A 14,383-nucleotide genomic window follows, 5' to 3' on the forward strand; every position below is an offset into this window, starting at 1 on the left:
CTCAGGTTGCAAAATCTAAAATACATTTGCTGAAATGGCTTAGTTGTGGTTTTAAGAGTTATTTTTCTATTTTACGAATAACCCTCCATTTGCTCTTGAAGCATAAATGTTTATTTTAATGTTGTAATATGACCTCCAGTGCAGGGGAAGCCCACATTGTCACACTCATTGTGCAAACTTTCTGGCATGATAACATTCCTTTCCATTAATGCCATTGCCTTCCGTAACTAAAGATAAGGTTACAGCCACCGTTAAGGCTGCAAAAACGTTTTATTTCCAAAACTGATTAAGAATATACTTAATTTTAAGAAAATTGTGACATTCAACGCATAGAAGTGCAATTAAACCTCAGCGTGACATAGACTTAAAGTGGTGTTTTTTTTTTTTTACACCTGTTATATGAGCGCGCTGTTATCTCTAATTACAGAAATAAGGAAATAGCCGTTCACACATTCACACACACGCTCCTGGACATTCCCACTTTTGAGGTCTGTTACTATTTTAAGCACGGCTATTTTTAGCTTTTTGAAGGCTGTGGTATAAAAATAGATCGCTAACTCGAGGCGTTAACTCGGAAACATTAACTCTAACCACCTCTTGATGTTCTCTAGACTTTGTTCACGCTTTATATCTCAATCGTTCAAATTGAGTCCGTAGCAGGAAGAAATAAAAAAGAATTATAGGTTAACAAGTTAATTATTAAAAGAGGATTGTTCTATATAATTGCCCTCGATACACATTTTAAATTCTATAACGTGCACAGTTTGGTACATGAAGTTTTATCTAAGGCTCCTGAAAGAAGATGACAATGAAGATACGATGTGGTTATATAATGAACATCTGGAAGAGTTCATATTTTTGCACCATACTTGTGCATCAATGATACGTTTTGTCAGTCAAATAATTAATAGAATTAATGAACCTGTTAATTTTGTATTGCATGTGAACAAATTGTCTTGAAGGTACAGTTGTCATTATTTCTTCAACAATGGCAATTATAGAGGAACTCAATCAATGCTACTACTACTGCCAAGCAAAACCCGGAACCAGGAAGCGACCTTACGGTATTTCTGCTCCCCATCTCTGCTGGAGGCTTGCGGCTAACGGGTACAGGATACGTTAGCCGCTGCTAGCATCACACCCGCATCTCAGAACTAGTCGCATTTGCAAATGTTTGCTTTTGGTCAGTTTTTGTAAAACAGTTTGGTTTCTTTTGTCGTTAATATTTCTCAGAGGTATCAACAAAAGCTTTAGCATCGGCAATAGTTATTGATGCATCTCAAATGTTCCTGTTTGACTCATAATATGCAGCTGCACTGTAAGCGCATGCTCCAAAACAAACAAGCATAAGCAACACTCATTCCCAGACTGAATTCAGATGACAGGGAGATATATTTTTAAAAAGGGTTAAAGTCCACAAAGAATGAGACTCTTAATGTTATCGTTGTTGTCCCTCGTGACGCAAACCTACTGCGTCAAAGCCTGACGTCCTGCAGTAAAACACTTATGGTACTTCAGCAAATGATGATGTAACGGCATCCCCAGCTAATCACATGGAAAGAATTTAAATTGTACCTGGGTATGAAGCAATTCAAAGTGATGTATTCAATTATCTAGTTATAGACAGTGCAGCTTCTCAATAAACATTACGCCCATGTTTGCTATATCAACCATTGAAGCACAATATATACCAAAAATAATAAAGGCCTGTAGGTTAATATTACAAGTGCTGCCTTATTCAGGTCTAAAATGACGTTTAGAGGTTCAAACTGTGCAGGTGAGCAACAGAAGTCTATGTTTCATGTGTCAAAGCTGCATTCTCTCTCCTGACCACCAGGGGTGACTTTGAGAAAGCATGTTTTTTTCTAATAGCCTAAATTAGCATTCCAATTCATTTCACAGTTAACGTTAATCCCAGGTCTGAATCTAACGTTAGCTCCTCACGTTAGCCTTTCACGTTACCCGGTTATTTAGGTCCAACTCGTTACACCGCAACACAACTTCGTAAAAGGGTGATGGGTAAATGATCTGGGTTTGTGCTAAAATAAGTATCATCGTAGTAGTTTTGGATCAAATTCCCACTCATGCATTGAGGTTAGGAGAGCTTCGTTGTGGTGGTTGCAATAATAACCACAGGGTTATGGCGAGGGGACGGTCATGGTCAACAGATATTGCAACGTTGACTTTGCACTTCACCCATTCTGTTTTCCTTCTAATGATTAATGAAATTGGAGGAAGAACATCTTCGACAAACACGTTATTTAAGGACCACAAAGCAGCGACTCGCCAAGTAGTAGGGAAGGCCCAACAGCAAGAGTCACCAGTGATGCACATGAGTCAAAGCGGCAAACCTCTGAATTGCAGCTATTTTGAATCTCATGTCACTTTTCTTACCGTTGGGTGATTATTTTTACACAAATGTATTCAGTAAGTACATGCATTAAACACACAAATTGCCAAAAAATGAAACTCATCAATGTGTCGTAGCTGTTATTCCCCAAATGTTCACAGTCCTTGTCACTATGTTGAGGTTAGCTGACCCTTGGACAGCAGTGTGTATCCTTTCCAAATTGGTAAAAGATACACAGAGCAATTCACATTCCTTCACACGCACACACACACACGCAATGATGACATTCCTTTTGTGTTACTGCGAGGGAGGCAGTTATTGAATAACTTGAAAGGGGAAGTTTTGTGAATCTGTCCTCCTGCCGTGAGAGCTTCACTGCATGGATGCTTTTGCTGAAAATCAATGACCAAAGTGAAGTTCAGGAAGATTTTCTCATGTGCTTGGTATTAAAATCCTTGTCAGTCATTTAATTAGGTCAATACTTATTGCCCTTTACTGCATTTTTTATTGTAACAAACTTAAGATTGAGTCACTTTACCTTGGTGAAGCATGGTAGCATCTTATTTTATTTATTTTGCTTAATAGTGCCTATTTATTACTCGTACTTTTATTATAGTTATTTCTAGTGACGCTACACCGAGATATGTGGTTGGAAGTTCATAATTACTTCCACGTGCCACAAAGGCTCATTTTCCAACGCACTTCCTGGTCCCACAACAGCCAGCAGGTGAACCCTTTTCTGGCTCACGTCCAACTTCTCAAACAATTGCGCGCGTGTTACGCAATCCTGCCAAACACGGGAAAATCCCACAGAAGCCTTACTTAAGGAGCGAGTGCAGTGCAGACTGTCACACTCTCACTGAATCCCTTCATGTGCTTTACACCGCTTGCTTTTTAAACCAGCCGGCACTCCTACTAAAAGAAACAATGGCAAGCTGCAGAGTTTGTCTACCGGCACTTCTGTGCTCCCTCGTCATCCTCTCTTCCTTCATCGGCAGCACACAGTCGGGTAAGTCCTTGACTGCTGATCTTAAAAACTCAATCAGACCAAGTACAGGTTAATCTGAAAATTGATATATTTGTAAAAAGCTATATTTTGTTCATGTTGGTTGTCTTTATTTTGAATTTTCAATTTCAATCTTTGCAGCTAGCTGCTGCATGATGTACACCTCGCGGCCTTTGCGATGCCAACGCCTGATGGGCTACACCATCCAGACCATCATCAACTCCTGTGACATCAACGCCGTCATGTAAGTAAACCCCTTTGATCTCATGCTAGATGACAATTTTGATAATTTAGTAGCAACAGCAACACGTGGAGCAGGTTGTAACGGGTCTATCCAGCTAGAACTTATGAAAAAGATGCAAGTTAACTTTGTAGATAACGTGGGTCGGTTTAACAATGATTGATCATCAATTTGTCAGCACTATTTTGTCAATGAAAACATTGAAACACTCCCATCACTTGATTCTAGAGCACAAGGTAACTTGATCCCACGTCTTTTGTCTGATTATAGTTCCAAACACCAAAGAAATGTTACCCAAAGAGATATGTATCAACCTCAAAGAGACTCTAAATGACTTCAAAGGAATGCAAAACAACCACAAAGAGACTCAAAATGACTTCAAAGAGATGTAAATCAACCGCAAAGAGACTTAAAATTACTTCAAAGAGCTATAAAACAGCCACAAAGAGACGCAAATTGACTTCAAAGAGATGCAAAACAACCACAAAAAGACGCAAAATGACTTCAAAGAGATGCAAAACAACCTCTAAGAGACGCAAATTGACTTCAAAGAAATGCAAAACCACAAAGACACTCAAAATGACTTCAAAGAGATGCAAAACAACCCTCAAAGACACTCAAAATAGTTGTGAAGAGGTGAGAAACAACCTCAAAGAGACTCAAGATGACCTAAACAGCAAAGTGAGAGGCGGTGGACCCTTGTGCCTTCTGGACTCAGATCATCGTAGTTAATATATCTTCAAGACAATGTGCGGCTAATACACAAACTGGAAAACCGTTACTCGAGTGCATTAATGTCTCTTGTGTGTCATCTTTTCTTAACCGTGTCCTGTTTTTATCTACAGATTCCACCTTCCAGGGAGGTTTTTGTGCGCTGACCCTTCATCCAAGTGGACTCTGAGAGGCATGAAATGTGTCGAGTGAGTACACTCATGTCGTGCTTAACAGCGTCTTTCTGTACAAGTATTTTCATTTGATGATCCAACCATGTACTAAACTAAACTAACGTTGTGTTTTTCTATTTTTCTGTCTAGTGAAAGAAGGCGGAAGACCAGTTGGATGACCGTGAAGACAAACACCACGTCAGCATAAGCTCGACAGAGCAGTTAACACATAGCTCCACTACTTATGCACCCAAGAATCCTAACCGTCATTTGATTTTTTCTTAAATTATTAGCTAATCTTATTATATTTTTTCTGTAGTACATAGTATACAAGTATACACAGCAAACGGTACATTGTAGCGAACAGTGTCAACAAAAAAGAATGAAAACATTGTTTTTGAGAAATGTGTATATATATTTATATGTGTTATATATTGCTTGTTGCTGAACTCTGACATTTTGAGGTCAGAGAAATAAAGTATCAAAGTAGAAAGTTTTTGCTTTTATTTAAGTCAAAGAATATAATAAACTATATGTTTGATAAAATCATGTGTGTCTTAATGAGTTTCACTACATTCATCATGTAACCATCATGCAACATTTTCAGTTATATTTAAAAAAAATACTTGAAATACATTTTTGAGGATTTAATTTGATCTATATTGAACAAGAAATCTAAATAAAGTCAGACAATCATATCTGCTGTACATTGCATATTTGATCTTAATTTACAATGATTACTCAATAAAAAGTCATAGTAAAAATTAGACATTTGATATATAATGTTTTTACCCAGAAGAAGAAGATGTTGGCTAATAATGGATTATATAGTAAACTTAAAATAAAAATAATTCCAAAAAGCTGATTAAAAATGGCCAAACTGTAACAGGTTAAAACAATTATCTGAAAGTGAATTACGATTTTTAACACAACTGGCAAGTAGAGGAACCCAGACACATATGTTTTATGATCATTATCTTCTGAGTCTGTTCTTTGTTAGACCGCAGTAATCTATTTTACATAATGTTTACAATATCATCTACTGATTTACATATATTTTGTGTAGCCCAAAATAACAAATTACAAATTTGCCCCAGAGGCCTGTCATTATCAGTTCACTGCCCCATTAGAGGAGCTCATGATGGAAAAAGTAATTGGACTCGTACTGAGTCATAACTTGGTCTTCTAGTTCTATTTCAGTTAGACCAGTAAGACCAGCTGATCGAGGAGGCAACCTCCTCCAGATACACTTCATGGAGATTTTGTGGGAAAAACAAGCCAACAAATCCCAAGAAGACTCCAATGAAGTACATGGGCTGTAAACTTCAAAGGATCGTATGTTCTTAACATCACGGTCTGTCTTCCACGCTAAGGAGGAACCGGTCCTCATCAGGCTCTTCTCCAGTCTTCAGAGCCTGGCGGAGCTTCTCCCAGAACAGCTCGGGGTGCTCCCCGGCTCGAGTCCAGCTCAGGTAGGTCCGCCTCTTCAGCATCTTCCTCATGCGGTAGTAAGGGGAAAGCTGGGCGATGGGGATGTCCTCCAGAAACACCAAGATCAGCACGTCCTTCTGCTCATCAAACAAACGGAAGCTACAAGCGGACAAAATCGGCAGATCTGTCATACAAACTGGCTTCACAGCGAGTTAGCGAGTTGTTAAACTGACAGCCGACGTGTTTACCTGGCCACCTGGATCTCTCTGGAGCACCACTCGCTCTCCAGGTATCTGCGACTGATCACACAGATGGTCTTCCTGCTTCCGTAGATGGCGTCTGTGATGTTGTTCATGATGGGTTTGCCTGAGGAAGTGAGAAGGAAAAAGGAGAAGAAAAGGGTCAGAAAAGAAAGTCTATATAGCTCCTCTGATGGTTCAGTACTTAAAGTACTATGGTGACACCCTCTGGAGTAGAGATGAAAGTACAAAACAACAAAGCTTTTCTTCAACATAGGCACAGAAGAGCAGAACCAATTGGCAGAACAGCAAACTTTCTGGTAAAAAAGTGGATAGTTTCAATCTCTCAAACCTTCAATGCCATCACCATCAAGGACGGCTTCATTAAAGACCCTAAATGTAACGAATGTGTTGAACATGCTTTGCATTGAAGATAGAAATCTACAGCAGCTACATAGATAATTAAGACCACAGCTGTGTTGGCAGACGGTGGTGCTGTGCTTAAAGGTGCAGTGGGGATTCAAGCATCTGAGGCTGAAAGGAATGCCATTAGTGTAGCATGAATTTGACCATAACTCAAAAAATTGGACAAATTAAAATTCTTTAAAAAAAATTTAAAGGGATCATGGAAAATGTAATGAGGAAGTGACTACTGCAGAAAAAACATCACATTGACTCTAAATGTAACGACAGTGTTGAACATGCTTTGCATTGAAGATAGAAGTCTTGAAAAACGTTAAGCGATCACCAAAGTACTTGCACCTCATTCTGAATGTGTTCATCAACTCAATAACATCAACAACTTTGATGGAAAATGTCATGAGGAAGTGACTACTCCAGAAAAAAACACCTCATGACACTCAGTTTCATACTCATGTCGGCTGGTCTCATCCAACATTTGTTCATTCATTCCCCAATCACCCTTCCAGTACAAATACCAAACCAATTACCCAAACCAGTTGCCAGATTATCAAAGTTGCTTACGTTGCTCTCCAGAGGGTTAACCTTTTTCTGACCCAACCAAACCGCAATGCACAGGCATTTGCATCTCAAAAGCCAATCCACGAGCACTTTTAAAACATTGTCCAGGTTGTCTCACCTGGCTCGAAGTCTCGATGGTGCAGACACAATCTCCAGCCCTGCTCCTCTTCAAGTTTTGGCAACAGCTCCCGGATGACCCACGGCTCATCGTGGGTGTTGTAGGAGACGAAGGCATCATACTGATTGGGAGCCAGCTTGTTTTTAGACTTTAAGTCAAAGAGCAAAGCCTGAAAGAGGTAGTAGGCGTAGACCAGCTGCCACTTCAGGAAATGGTAGGTGAAGGACACCAACATAAACAGGAGGATTATGGATGTGGAGGAGATGAAGTAGATGAACTCTGTGTCCACTGTGCAGTACCGGTCGTCGAGGTCCAACAGTTTCGTACCTTTCGTGTCTGGAGGATAGTTGCACACAAAGTTGTCGGCATCGTAAACTTGTGTTTGCTTGTTGGTAACTACCCAACGGTGGAACCAGGAGTTATCGCAGTTACAGGTGAAAGTATTGTTTTGAAGATCGAGGTAAAGGAGGGCCGGTAAGGACTTTATAACTTCCTCACTGTAAACGGAGAATTGATTCTCTCTTGCCTGCAGAAACTCCAGCTTGGTAAGGTTGGCTTTTATAAGGAAATCTAAAGACGGAAGGCTTAAAGTCGATATGTAGAGGGCTTCAAGGCCTCGGATTGGGTAAAACAATTCCGAATAGAGATTCCTGAGGTCATTTGAGCTCATGTCAAGTTTTTGCAGCTGTGGAGTGTAAGTGAATGTGTCTTTGTGCAAGGATACAAGTTGAGCCGTCCTGGTATTGAAAGACAAAAGATTCGTCAAACCCTGAAGGAAGTTGGAAGGCAGGAGGGATTTCCCATGACCACTATTTCCCTGATACACCAACGTCTCCAAATGGGACAGTTTAGAAAATGGTGGATCAGTCAAAGCTCTACTACTCCGGTATTGAATATTATTCTCACGCAAATCCAAAGTTTTTAAATTGATCAGATGGTGGAATAATCCTTTGTGTAGTCCCTCTTCATTTATTTTATTCTTGTTCAGATGAAGCGCTGTAAGATTCCATAATCCCAAAAAAGACCCATTTTTAAATATATTAATTTCATTATCTTCTAATGACAAATTCTGGAGTGACTGCAAGCCCGCAAATTCCCCATTATTAATGGTGGTGAGTTTATTTAAATTCAAATGCAGTTGTTTTAGATTTGGCAGGTATTTTTGGAAAGCACCGTCTAATTCAGAGATGATGTTGTTCTGGAGCTTTAAAACTTCCAATCGTATCAAGTCCTTGAAGACGCACCTTTTTAGAGCTGAGATTTTATTGTGATTAAGGCTGAGTTCTCTGAGGTTTGTCAGATTGGTAAAATCATTGCATTCAAATGTTTTGATGCTGTTTGTGCTGAAATCCAGCTTTCGGAGAGTTGGTAAATTGCTTGTGGCAGCTGGAACAGATGGAAGTTTGTTTTGAGCTAGACTCAAGATCTTTAACCTTCGCAGAGATCTGAAGGCCTCCTCACGGATATTTTGTATTTTATTCATAGCTAAATTGATCTCTGTTACGTTAATACATAACTGGAAGAATTGCGCATGAACATAAAGTAGGTTGTTATGTTGGAGTTCGAGTGTGGACACTGTTGTGATGGAGCAGGAAACTCTGATTAGTGCTGTAAGGTTTGTATGTTTCATTCCATTCATCCTCAAAATCTTCAGTGAGGGGTTGAAGTCCTCAAGTAACGTTTTCATGGCATCATTACCGATTATATGCTGACTAATGTCAAGAGTGGACACTCGACTAAGAAAAGTCTTATTCTGAATGTCCCATTCCATCGGTCTCTTTGAAGAAGGGTAGCCAATGTTTAACCAGGTAAGATTTGGAAAAACATCCGCTGTGATCCTGAAGATGGCAATGGGATTTCCAGACAAGTCAAGGTAAGTGAGGTTTAACGATCTGTTAGACAGCTCTGACGAATCAAAAGTGGTTATATCGTTACTTTCCACTGACAGCACCTGTAGAGTTGGCAGATGTTGTAATATAGTGTGAACGTTTGTCAAGCGGTGCAGTTTGTTGTTGGAGAAGTCCAAAAAAGTCAAGCTTGTCAAAGACTTAAAAGAAGTGGATGCCACTGACTTGATGCCATTACGATTGATATTAAGCTCTGTGAGGTTGATCAAACCTTGAAAAAGATCATCTCCAAGTTTACCAAGTTTGTTACGATTTAGATTTAACTTCTTGAGGGAAATCAGATTGGCAAAGGCGCCTGGGCCTATCTTCGAAATTTTGTTGTGTTTCAGGTCTAACTGCGTCAAAACGGAAAAGTTTTTGAAATTGAATGCTTGTATTTCTGATATGTTGTTGTCAGACAAGTCAAAACCTTTCACCGTTGAGGGAATATCTTGAGGAACGGCATTGAGTTTCCTCTTGGTGCAGATGGCAATGTCGTCACTGATACGGCACAACTTGAGATAATATCCTGTGACTGGAACAACGAAACTGATGATATTCAGCAAGAGAAAAAATAAACTCAGTTTAAAATATTCTGATCCTCTTTCTGTCATTGTTTTGTCCTTTTTCACTCCAGGAGCCATGTTCTATCTTTTTTTTAAATCAGGGTCTTGCAATTCCTTAATTGGAGAGCAATCTGGAGTTCCTAAAAAATCCAATAAAAAAAACCATCAAGCACAAAAGAAATATTTTAAATATAAACACAATGATGAATGTATGTCATCTGAACATTATTTAACCTTATTATAAGAGACTCAATGGTTTCTGATACTCACTGCATCACACAAAGAAGAGCTGATTAATCACGATGTTCTCACATCCACGGGATCTTGTAATTTAATGATCATCCTTTGTTCAAACGATATCTCTCACTGTGTAGAAGACAGTGAACACAAGACACTTGTTTGACTCGGGATGCCCATCGTCTCTTTCGTACAGATGGAGTGAGGAAGTGAGAGTTTAAGGCAGGACCTTTTAGATGATTGGTTTTATTCTCTTCCTCAAAAAAAGTCAACTAATGACAAATGAAGTGTGAGAGTGCCCAATGAAGAACCACCACTTCCCCTTCTCTGCTGCGTGCTTGATAAGGCTGCTTCATCAGTGAGAAAAAATAAGGTCCTTAGAGGCTGGTCAATCTAAAGTTTTTTAAAAAAGTGCTGTCGTGGAAACTAGTGTTGGAAACAGTATATTGAGATCTTTTACTAAGTGCCGAAAAACCAACTGATGTAAAGTTAAGTCCTGCATTCAAAAGAAGCATTACTTATTGAGCTTAATGGGCAATTTAATAATAACAGATGCTGTATTATCTATAAATAATCTGCAAAGTTATTAAAGCTGGCAAATAGATAGTAGTGGAGAAAAATGAACAATATTTGCCTGCAAAATGTAGTGATGTAACAGCAAAATAGCTAAACTGTACTTATACAGAAAAAATAATGTGACAAAATTCTTATAACTTACAATCTTTGATCCTTCTTTGTGTTCAGTTTGAGCTGGAAAAGGTTTTAAAGCCTGAAATCAGAAAAAGTCTTTGCCGGGCCATCAGTGTTTATTTACAACGTAGATATACAGCGTCATGGCCTGTTGCTGCAATAGCTTCTATATCAAAAATGCATCATATCAAAAATACTAGTGGTGTCACTCTGTGTATGGCGGTTGGATGTCACAGTGACTCAGCATCTTCTTGGTTCATAGAAAACATTTGCTTTCTCGATATTGCGCTATTGCTCAATCAATATTACTCTATTGCACAATCTATTAAATGTTTTGGGGATTTATATGTAATAATGACCCTGCTGACACTTTCCCGTAAATGTGAGAAAATGATCCTCGAAGGTTAATTTATTCTCTAATCCCTTTTTCACATCCTCGTCTACAGTTTGATTGTTCCTGTAAAGCGGTAAAGACTTGACTGTGGACACCACAACAACACAAACTATAGGGACTACTTCTTTCGAAACACAATTACAAATACACCGATCCTGGTTCAAAACGGTCAACTGTAGACCTTTCTAGTTTTTATTCCACTCCCATTTATTTTCTTAATTTTCGATGAATGTGTTTCACAAGAACCGTGTAGATAAATGAGGACAATATGTTTAGTAATATCTGCATTTGGTTCTGTTCTTAAGGCAGAAGCTAAAGCAAACTGGCTGCTTTTAACTCCACGTTTAACAGAAAGGGGTATTATGTCTTCTCGTTTACTTATCATTTTTCGTTTACACTTCGGCTTTTGCGAGAGTAAAACTAAGATATGGGTGACCAATACAATAAAAAAAATTAAATAAGAATAGAATCTTGATTTTGGAAATTCTTCATATCTCTTGTGAAAACTTTACTCAGGTGGTCAAACAGTTTTGGTGCTGGAAATTAGACTACCAAAGGTCTTAGGTCCACAAAGCAGTGAAATATATGAATAAAATGTTAGATACATGTAAATAAAACCACATTTTTGAGAAATTACAAAAGCTTCATGTGAAAAATTACCATTACAAAAAATGTTTTCAAAATAAAATATGTATTATACATAAAAAAATTGGATTACACAATAATCACGTTTCAGGAATATAACACAGACCTAGTTTGTTAGAGGGGCTGGCGGTGGTGAATCCTCACTGTAGAAATAAATGACTACTCGTCAGTAAGTTCATATTTGAACGGTTCAACTGGTCCACATGTGCAGCTGAGCTGTGTACCTGGTGAGCAGTGTCCGGGTCGTCAGTCTTCAACGGGAGCAGGTGCAGATGTGAATCCTCTGTAAAATAAATGACTACCGGTCACTTCTAAGTTCAATGAAAGAACGTTACGATTACACACAGAAACACATAACGGAATGCTCAGGGCAAGAGCTAAATGCGCTAACGTAAACAAACTCCTGCTAGCTCTCTGGTGAGCATGTCTGGGTCTTCGTCGGTGCAAATGTGAATCCTCTCTGTAAAAATAAATGACTACTGGTCACGGCTAAGTCCATTGAAAGAAAGACGACTGTGGTCATAACGATTGGGAAGTGTGCACAGTGCTCTGTAAACATCACTAGTCAGCACCGTGCATGCAGTAACGTAATGTAAACCGTGAGCTAAATGTGCTCACTCTGCTAGCGTAAATATGCTATTGCAACTCAAAGTGTAGAAGCTAAATATACTTACCCAGCCTTCAAGTGCTGATGCTGCCTTGGCCTGATCAATACTCGCCAAAATCGCCGCCACACCTTCCTCCATAGTAAAGTGCATCCATGTTCTCTCTCTTTCTCTATGACTGAAAACTCCAGTGTATTTTCAAAGCTCTGGTGTGTTGTTCCATGTAGGTTGTTTGTGATTTTCTTGGTGTTGGGCTGCAGAACAATCTCAGCTCTCTGTATAATGAGGCACCATTGTTCTAAAAGAAAATTTGGGTCTAAAGCTGAACAATTTTGTGAAAACATAGCTTTACTCATATTACGAATTGTTTTGGTGCTAGAAATTAGTTTACCAAACATCTTAGGCTCACAAAAACAGTAGAATAAACAAATACAATGGTATATACATGTAAATAAATGTCTAAAACCGATTTTTTAAGTGTTTTTTCAGTAGAAATGTTGTCTATTACACCTTTCACCAAAATTATAAAAATGGGAATCAGAAATGACTTCATACTGCAGATAAAGCTTAATTTTCAAATAAAATATGTATTATTTTTAACCTAGGCTTGTGGGGATGAATCCTCTCTTTAAATAAATTACTACTAGTCAGTAAATTCACACAGTTTGAACAGTTCAACAGGTGTACATGTGGAGCTGAACTGCGTACCTGGTGAGCAGTGTCCGGGTCGTCGTCAGTCTTCCAGGACAACGTAGCTGCAGGTGGCTGCAGCGATTTTCTTGAGTGTTCATTGGTCAGTTTTTTCACAAAATGTCGACAGTCATTCACAGAGCAGCCAACTTTTCCAAAAACCTTGCCGTGAGATTTTGCAAGGAGGGGCTACGACAACGAGAAATAAGCACCGCTGAACAGCTGTGTGCCGGGAGGGCGTGACTTAAGACCGAAGTGAGTGACAGTCACATTCAATGTGTGACACTTGAGAGCCCCGATACCTCCGTCTCTCTGCCGGCGGTTCCCTGTCGTGCGAGTTTCTCGCCCGACTGTGTCTGTTTGGGGTAAATAGGATGTCTGTGCAGCGAATAGGTTTAAAGATGACTTTTTTTTGCCGTGAAATATTGGTTGTGTGAGCGTGTGTCACACGGCAAAATCGTGAGAGTTGGTGGCTCTGCATTGAAATTGAAAAATCGCAGTGAAGGATTTTGTGTGACGAGTACTTTCGGCACCACGTCACCCTGCCCTTATTTCTCTGTGTGAAGCGCCTCCAACGTCACGGGAGGCAGGAAGCAGAAAACCTACTAAATCCTCTAGAATTCTAAACGTATTTCTGTGACGTTTTATTGCGAACATAGGAAAATTTACAAAACGTAAGTATTGTAAAACGCGGATCGGCGTCGTGAGTTCTGTAAGTGTTAATACAATAACTGGAAAACCGTAAACCGTTACTTAAGCGCATTAATGTCTCTCGTGTGTTAATGGTGAAACCATCTTTTCTTACAGATTTCACCTTCCAGGGAGTTTTTTTATGTGCTGACCCTTCATCCAAGTGGACCCTGAGAGGTGTTACAGGTCCCTGAGGACTGAGCCTGATAGCAGACTTGACGCCTGAGGTTTGCGTCTTTGTTCTTCAGCGTCTTCTCAAGTTATTTTATTTACATTACAAGTGTAACAACTTATCTTGTAAACCTTCACAGGACTATCACATCTCCTTCAGTCGAACAAACACATGTACTCATCTCAATACAGACATGTTCAAATCATATGAGACAAATTCCCCTTTCTTTGCCCTTTGGAAATAAGTAGAGCCACCTCCGTGGCTTCTGTGAGACAGACGTAATTTAAAATGGCCGCGCTGCCCCGCGTCGTCAGTCCAGTAAGTAACTGCGTCACAAAATAATCTGTACGGGAGCTAGCTAAAACACGGGAGTTTACGGCGGCTAACGGCCGGCATTAAACCTTTTAAACAGCGTAGCTAAGAACTAACACACACAGTAAACTTCTATCTATATCTTAAACATTAATATACAATTCATGGTTTATATACAATTTATTACCGACCTGAGAAAACAGGAATTAATGACAGGCAACCGGTTTGCGTCTTCGTTCTTCAGCG

The 14,383-nt window shown here is 39.3% G+C and overlaps 2 protein-coding genes across 5 annotated transcripts; one reads left to right on the forward strand and one right to left on the reverse strand.

Moving 5' to 3' along the window:
* The first annotated feature begins 3,070 nt into the window (after positions 1–3,070).
* On the forward strand, positions 3,071–4,689 carry ccl20b (chemokine (C-C motif) ligand 20b). The gene is made up of 4 exons (XM_068582139.1): positions 3,071–3,359; positions 3,498–3,600; positions 4,443–4,517; positions 4,632–4,689. The coding sequence occupies exons 1-4, from the start codon at positions 3,278–3,280 to the stop codon at positions 4,687–4,689; spliced, it is 318 nt and encodes a 105-aa protein (XP_068438240.1). The 5' UTR covers positions 3,071–3,277.
* A 568-nt stretch (positions 4,690–5,257) lies between these two features.
* Positions 5,258–14,377, reverse strand: LOC137788806 (toll-like receptor 13). Of its 4 annotated transcripts, none has more exons than XM_068581912.1 (7): positions 11,893–14,377; positions 11,775–11,811; positions 10,658–10,689; positions 9,973–10,068; positions 7,251–9,842; positions 6,161–6,278; positions 5,258–6,071 (listed from the first exon to the last, which is right to left on the reverse strand). In XM_068581912.1, exons 5-7 carry the CDS (start codon positions 9,778–9,780, stop codon positions 5,831–5,833), a joined length of 2,889 nt encoding a protein of 962 aa, XP_068438013.1. In that variant the 5' UTR covers positions 9,781–9,842; positions 9,973–10,068; positions 10,658–10,689; positions 11,775–11,811; positions 11,893–14,377; the 3' UTR covers positions 5,258–5,830. The 4 variants fall into 4 exon arrangements, with proteins under 4 accessions (XP_068438013.1, XP_068438011.1, XP_068438012.1 ...); XM_068581910.1 differs by having other exon boundaries at positions 10,658–10,708; XM_068581911.1 differs by lacking the exon at positions 11,775–11,811 and having other exon boundaries at positions 10,658–10,708.
* Positions 14,378–14,383: the final 6 nt, after the last annotated feature.

Source organism: Clinocottus analis, unplaced genomic scaffold (assembly GCF_023055335.1).
Source record: "Clinocottus analis isolate CAN_PGR_092001 unplaced genomic scaffold, fCliAna1.0.p SCAF_18, whole genome shotgun sequence".
NCBI lineage: Eukaryota > Metazoa > Chordata > Actinopteri > Perciformes > Cottidae > Clinocottus > Clinocottus analis.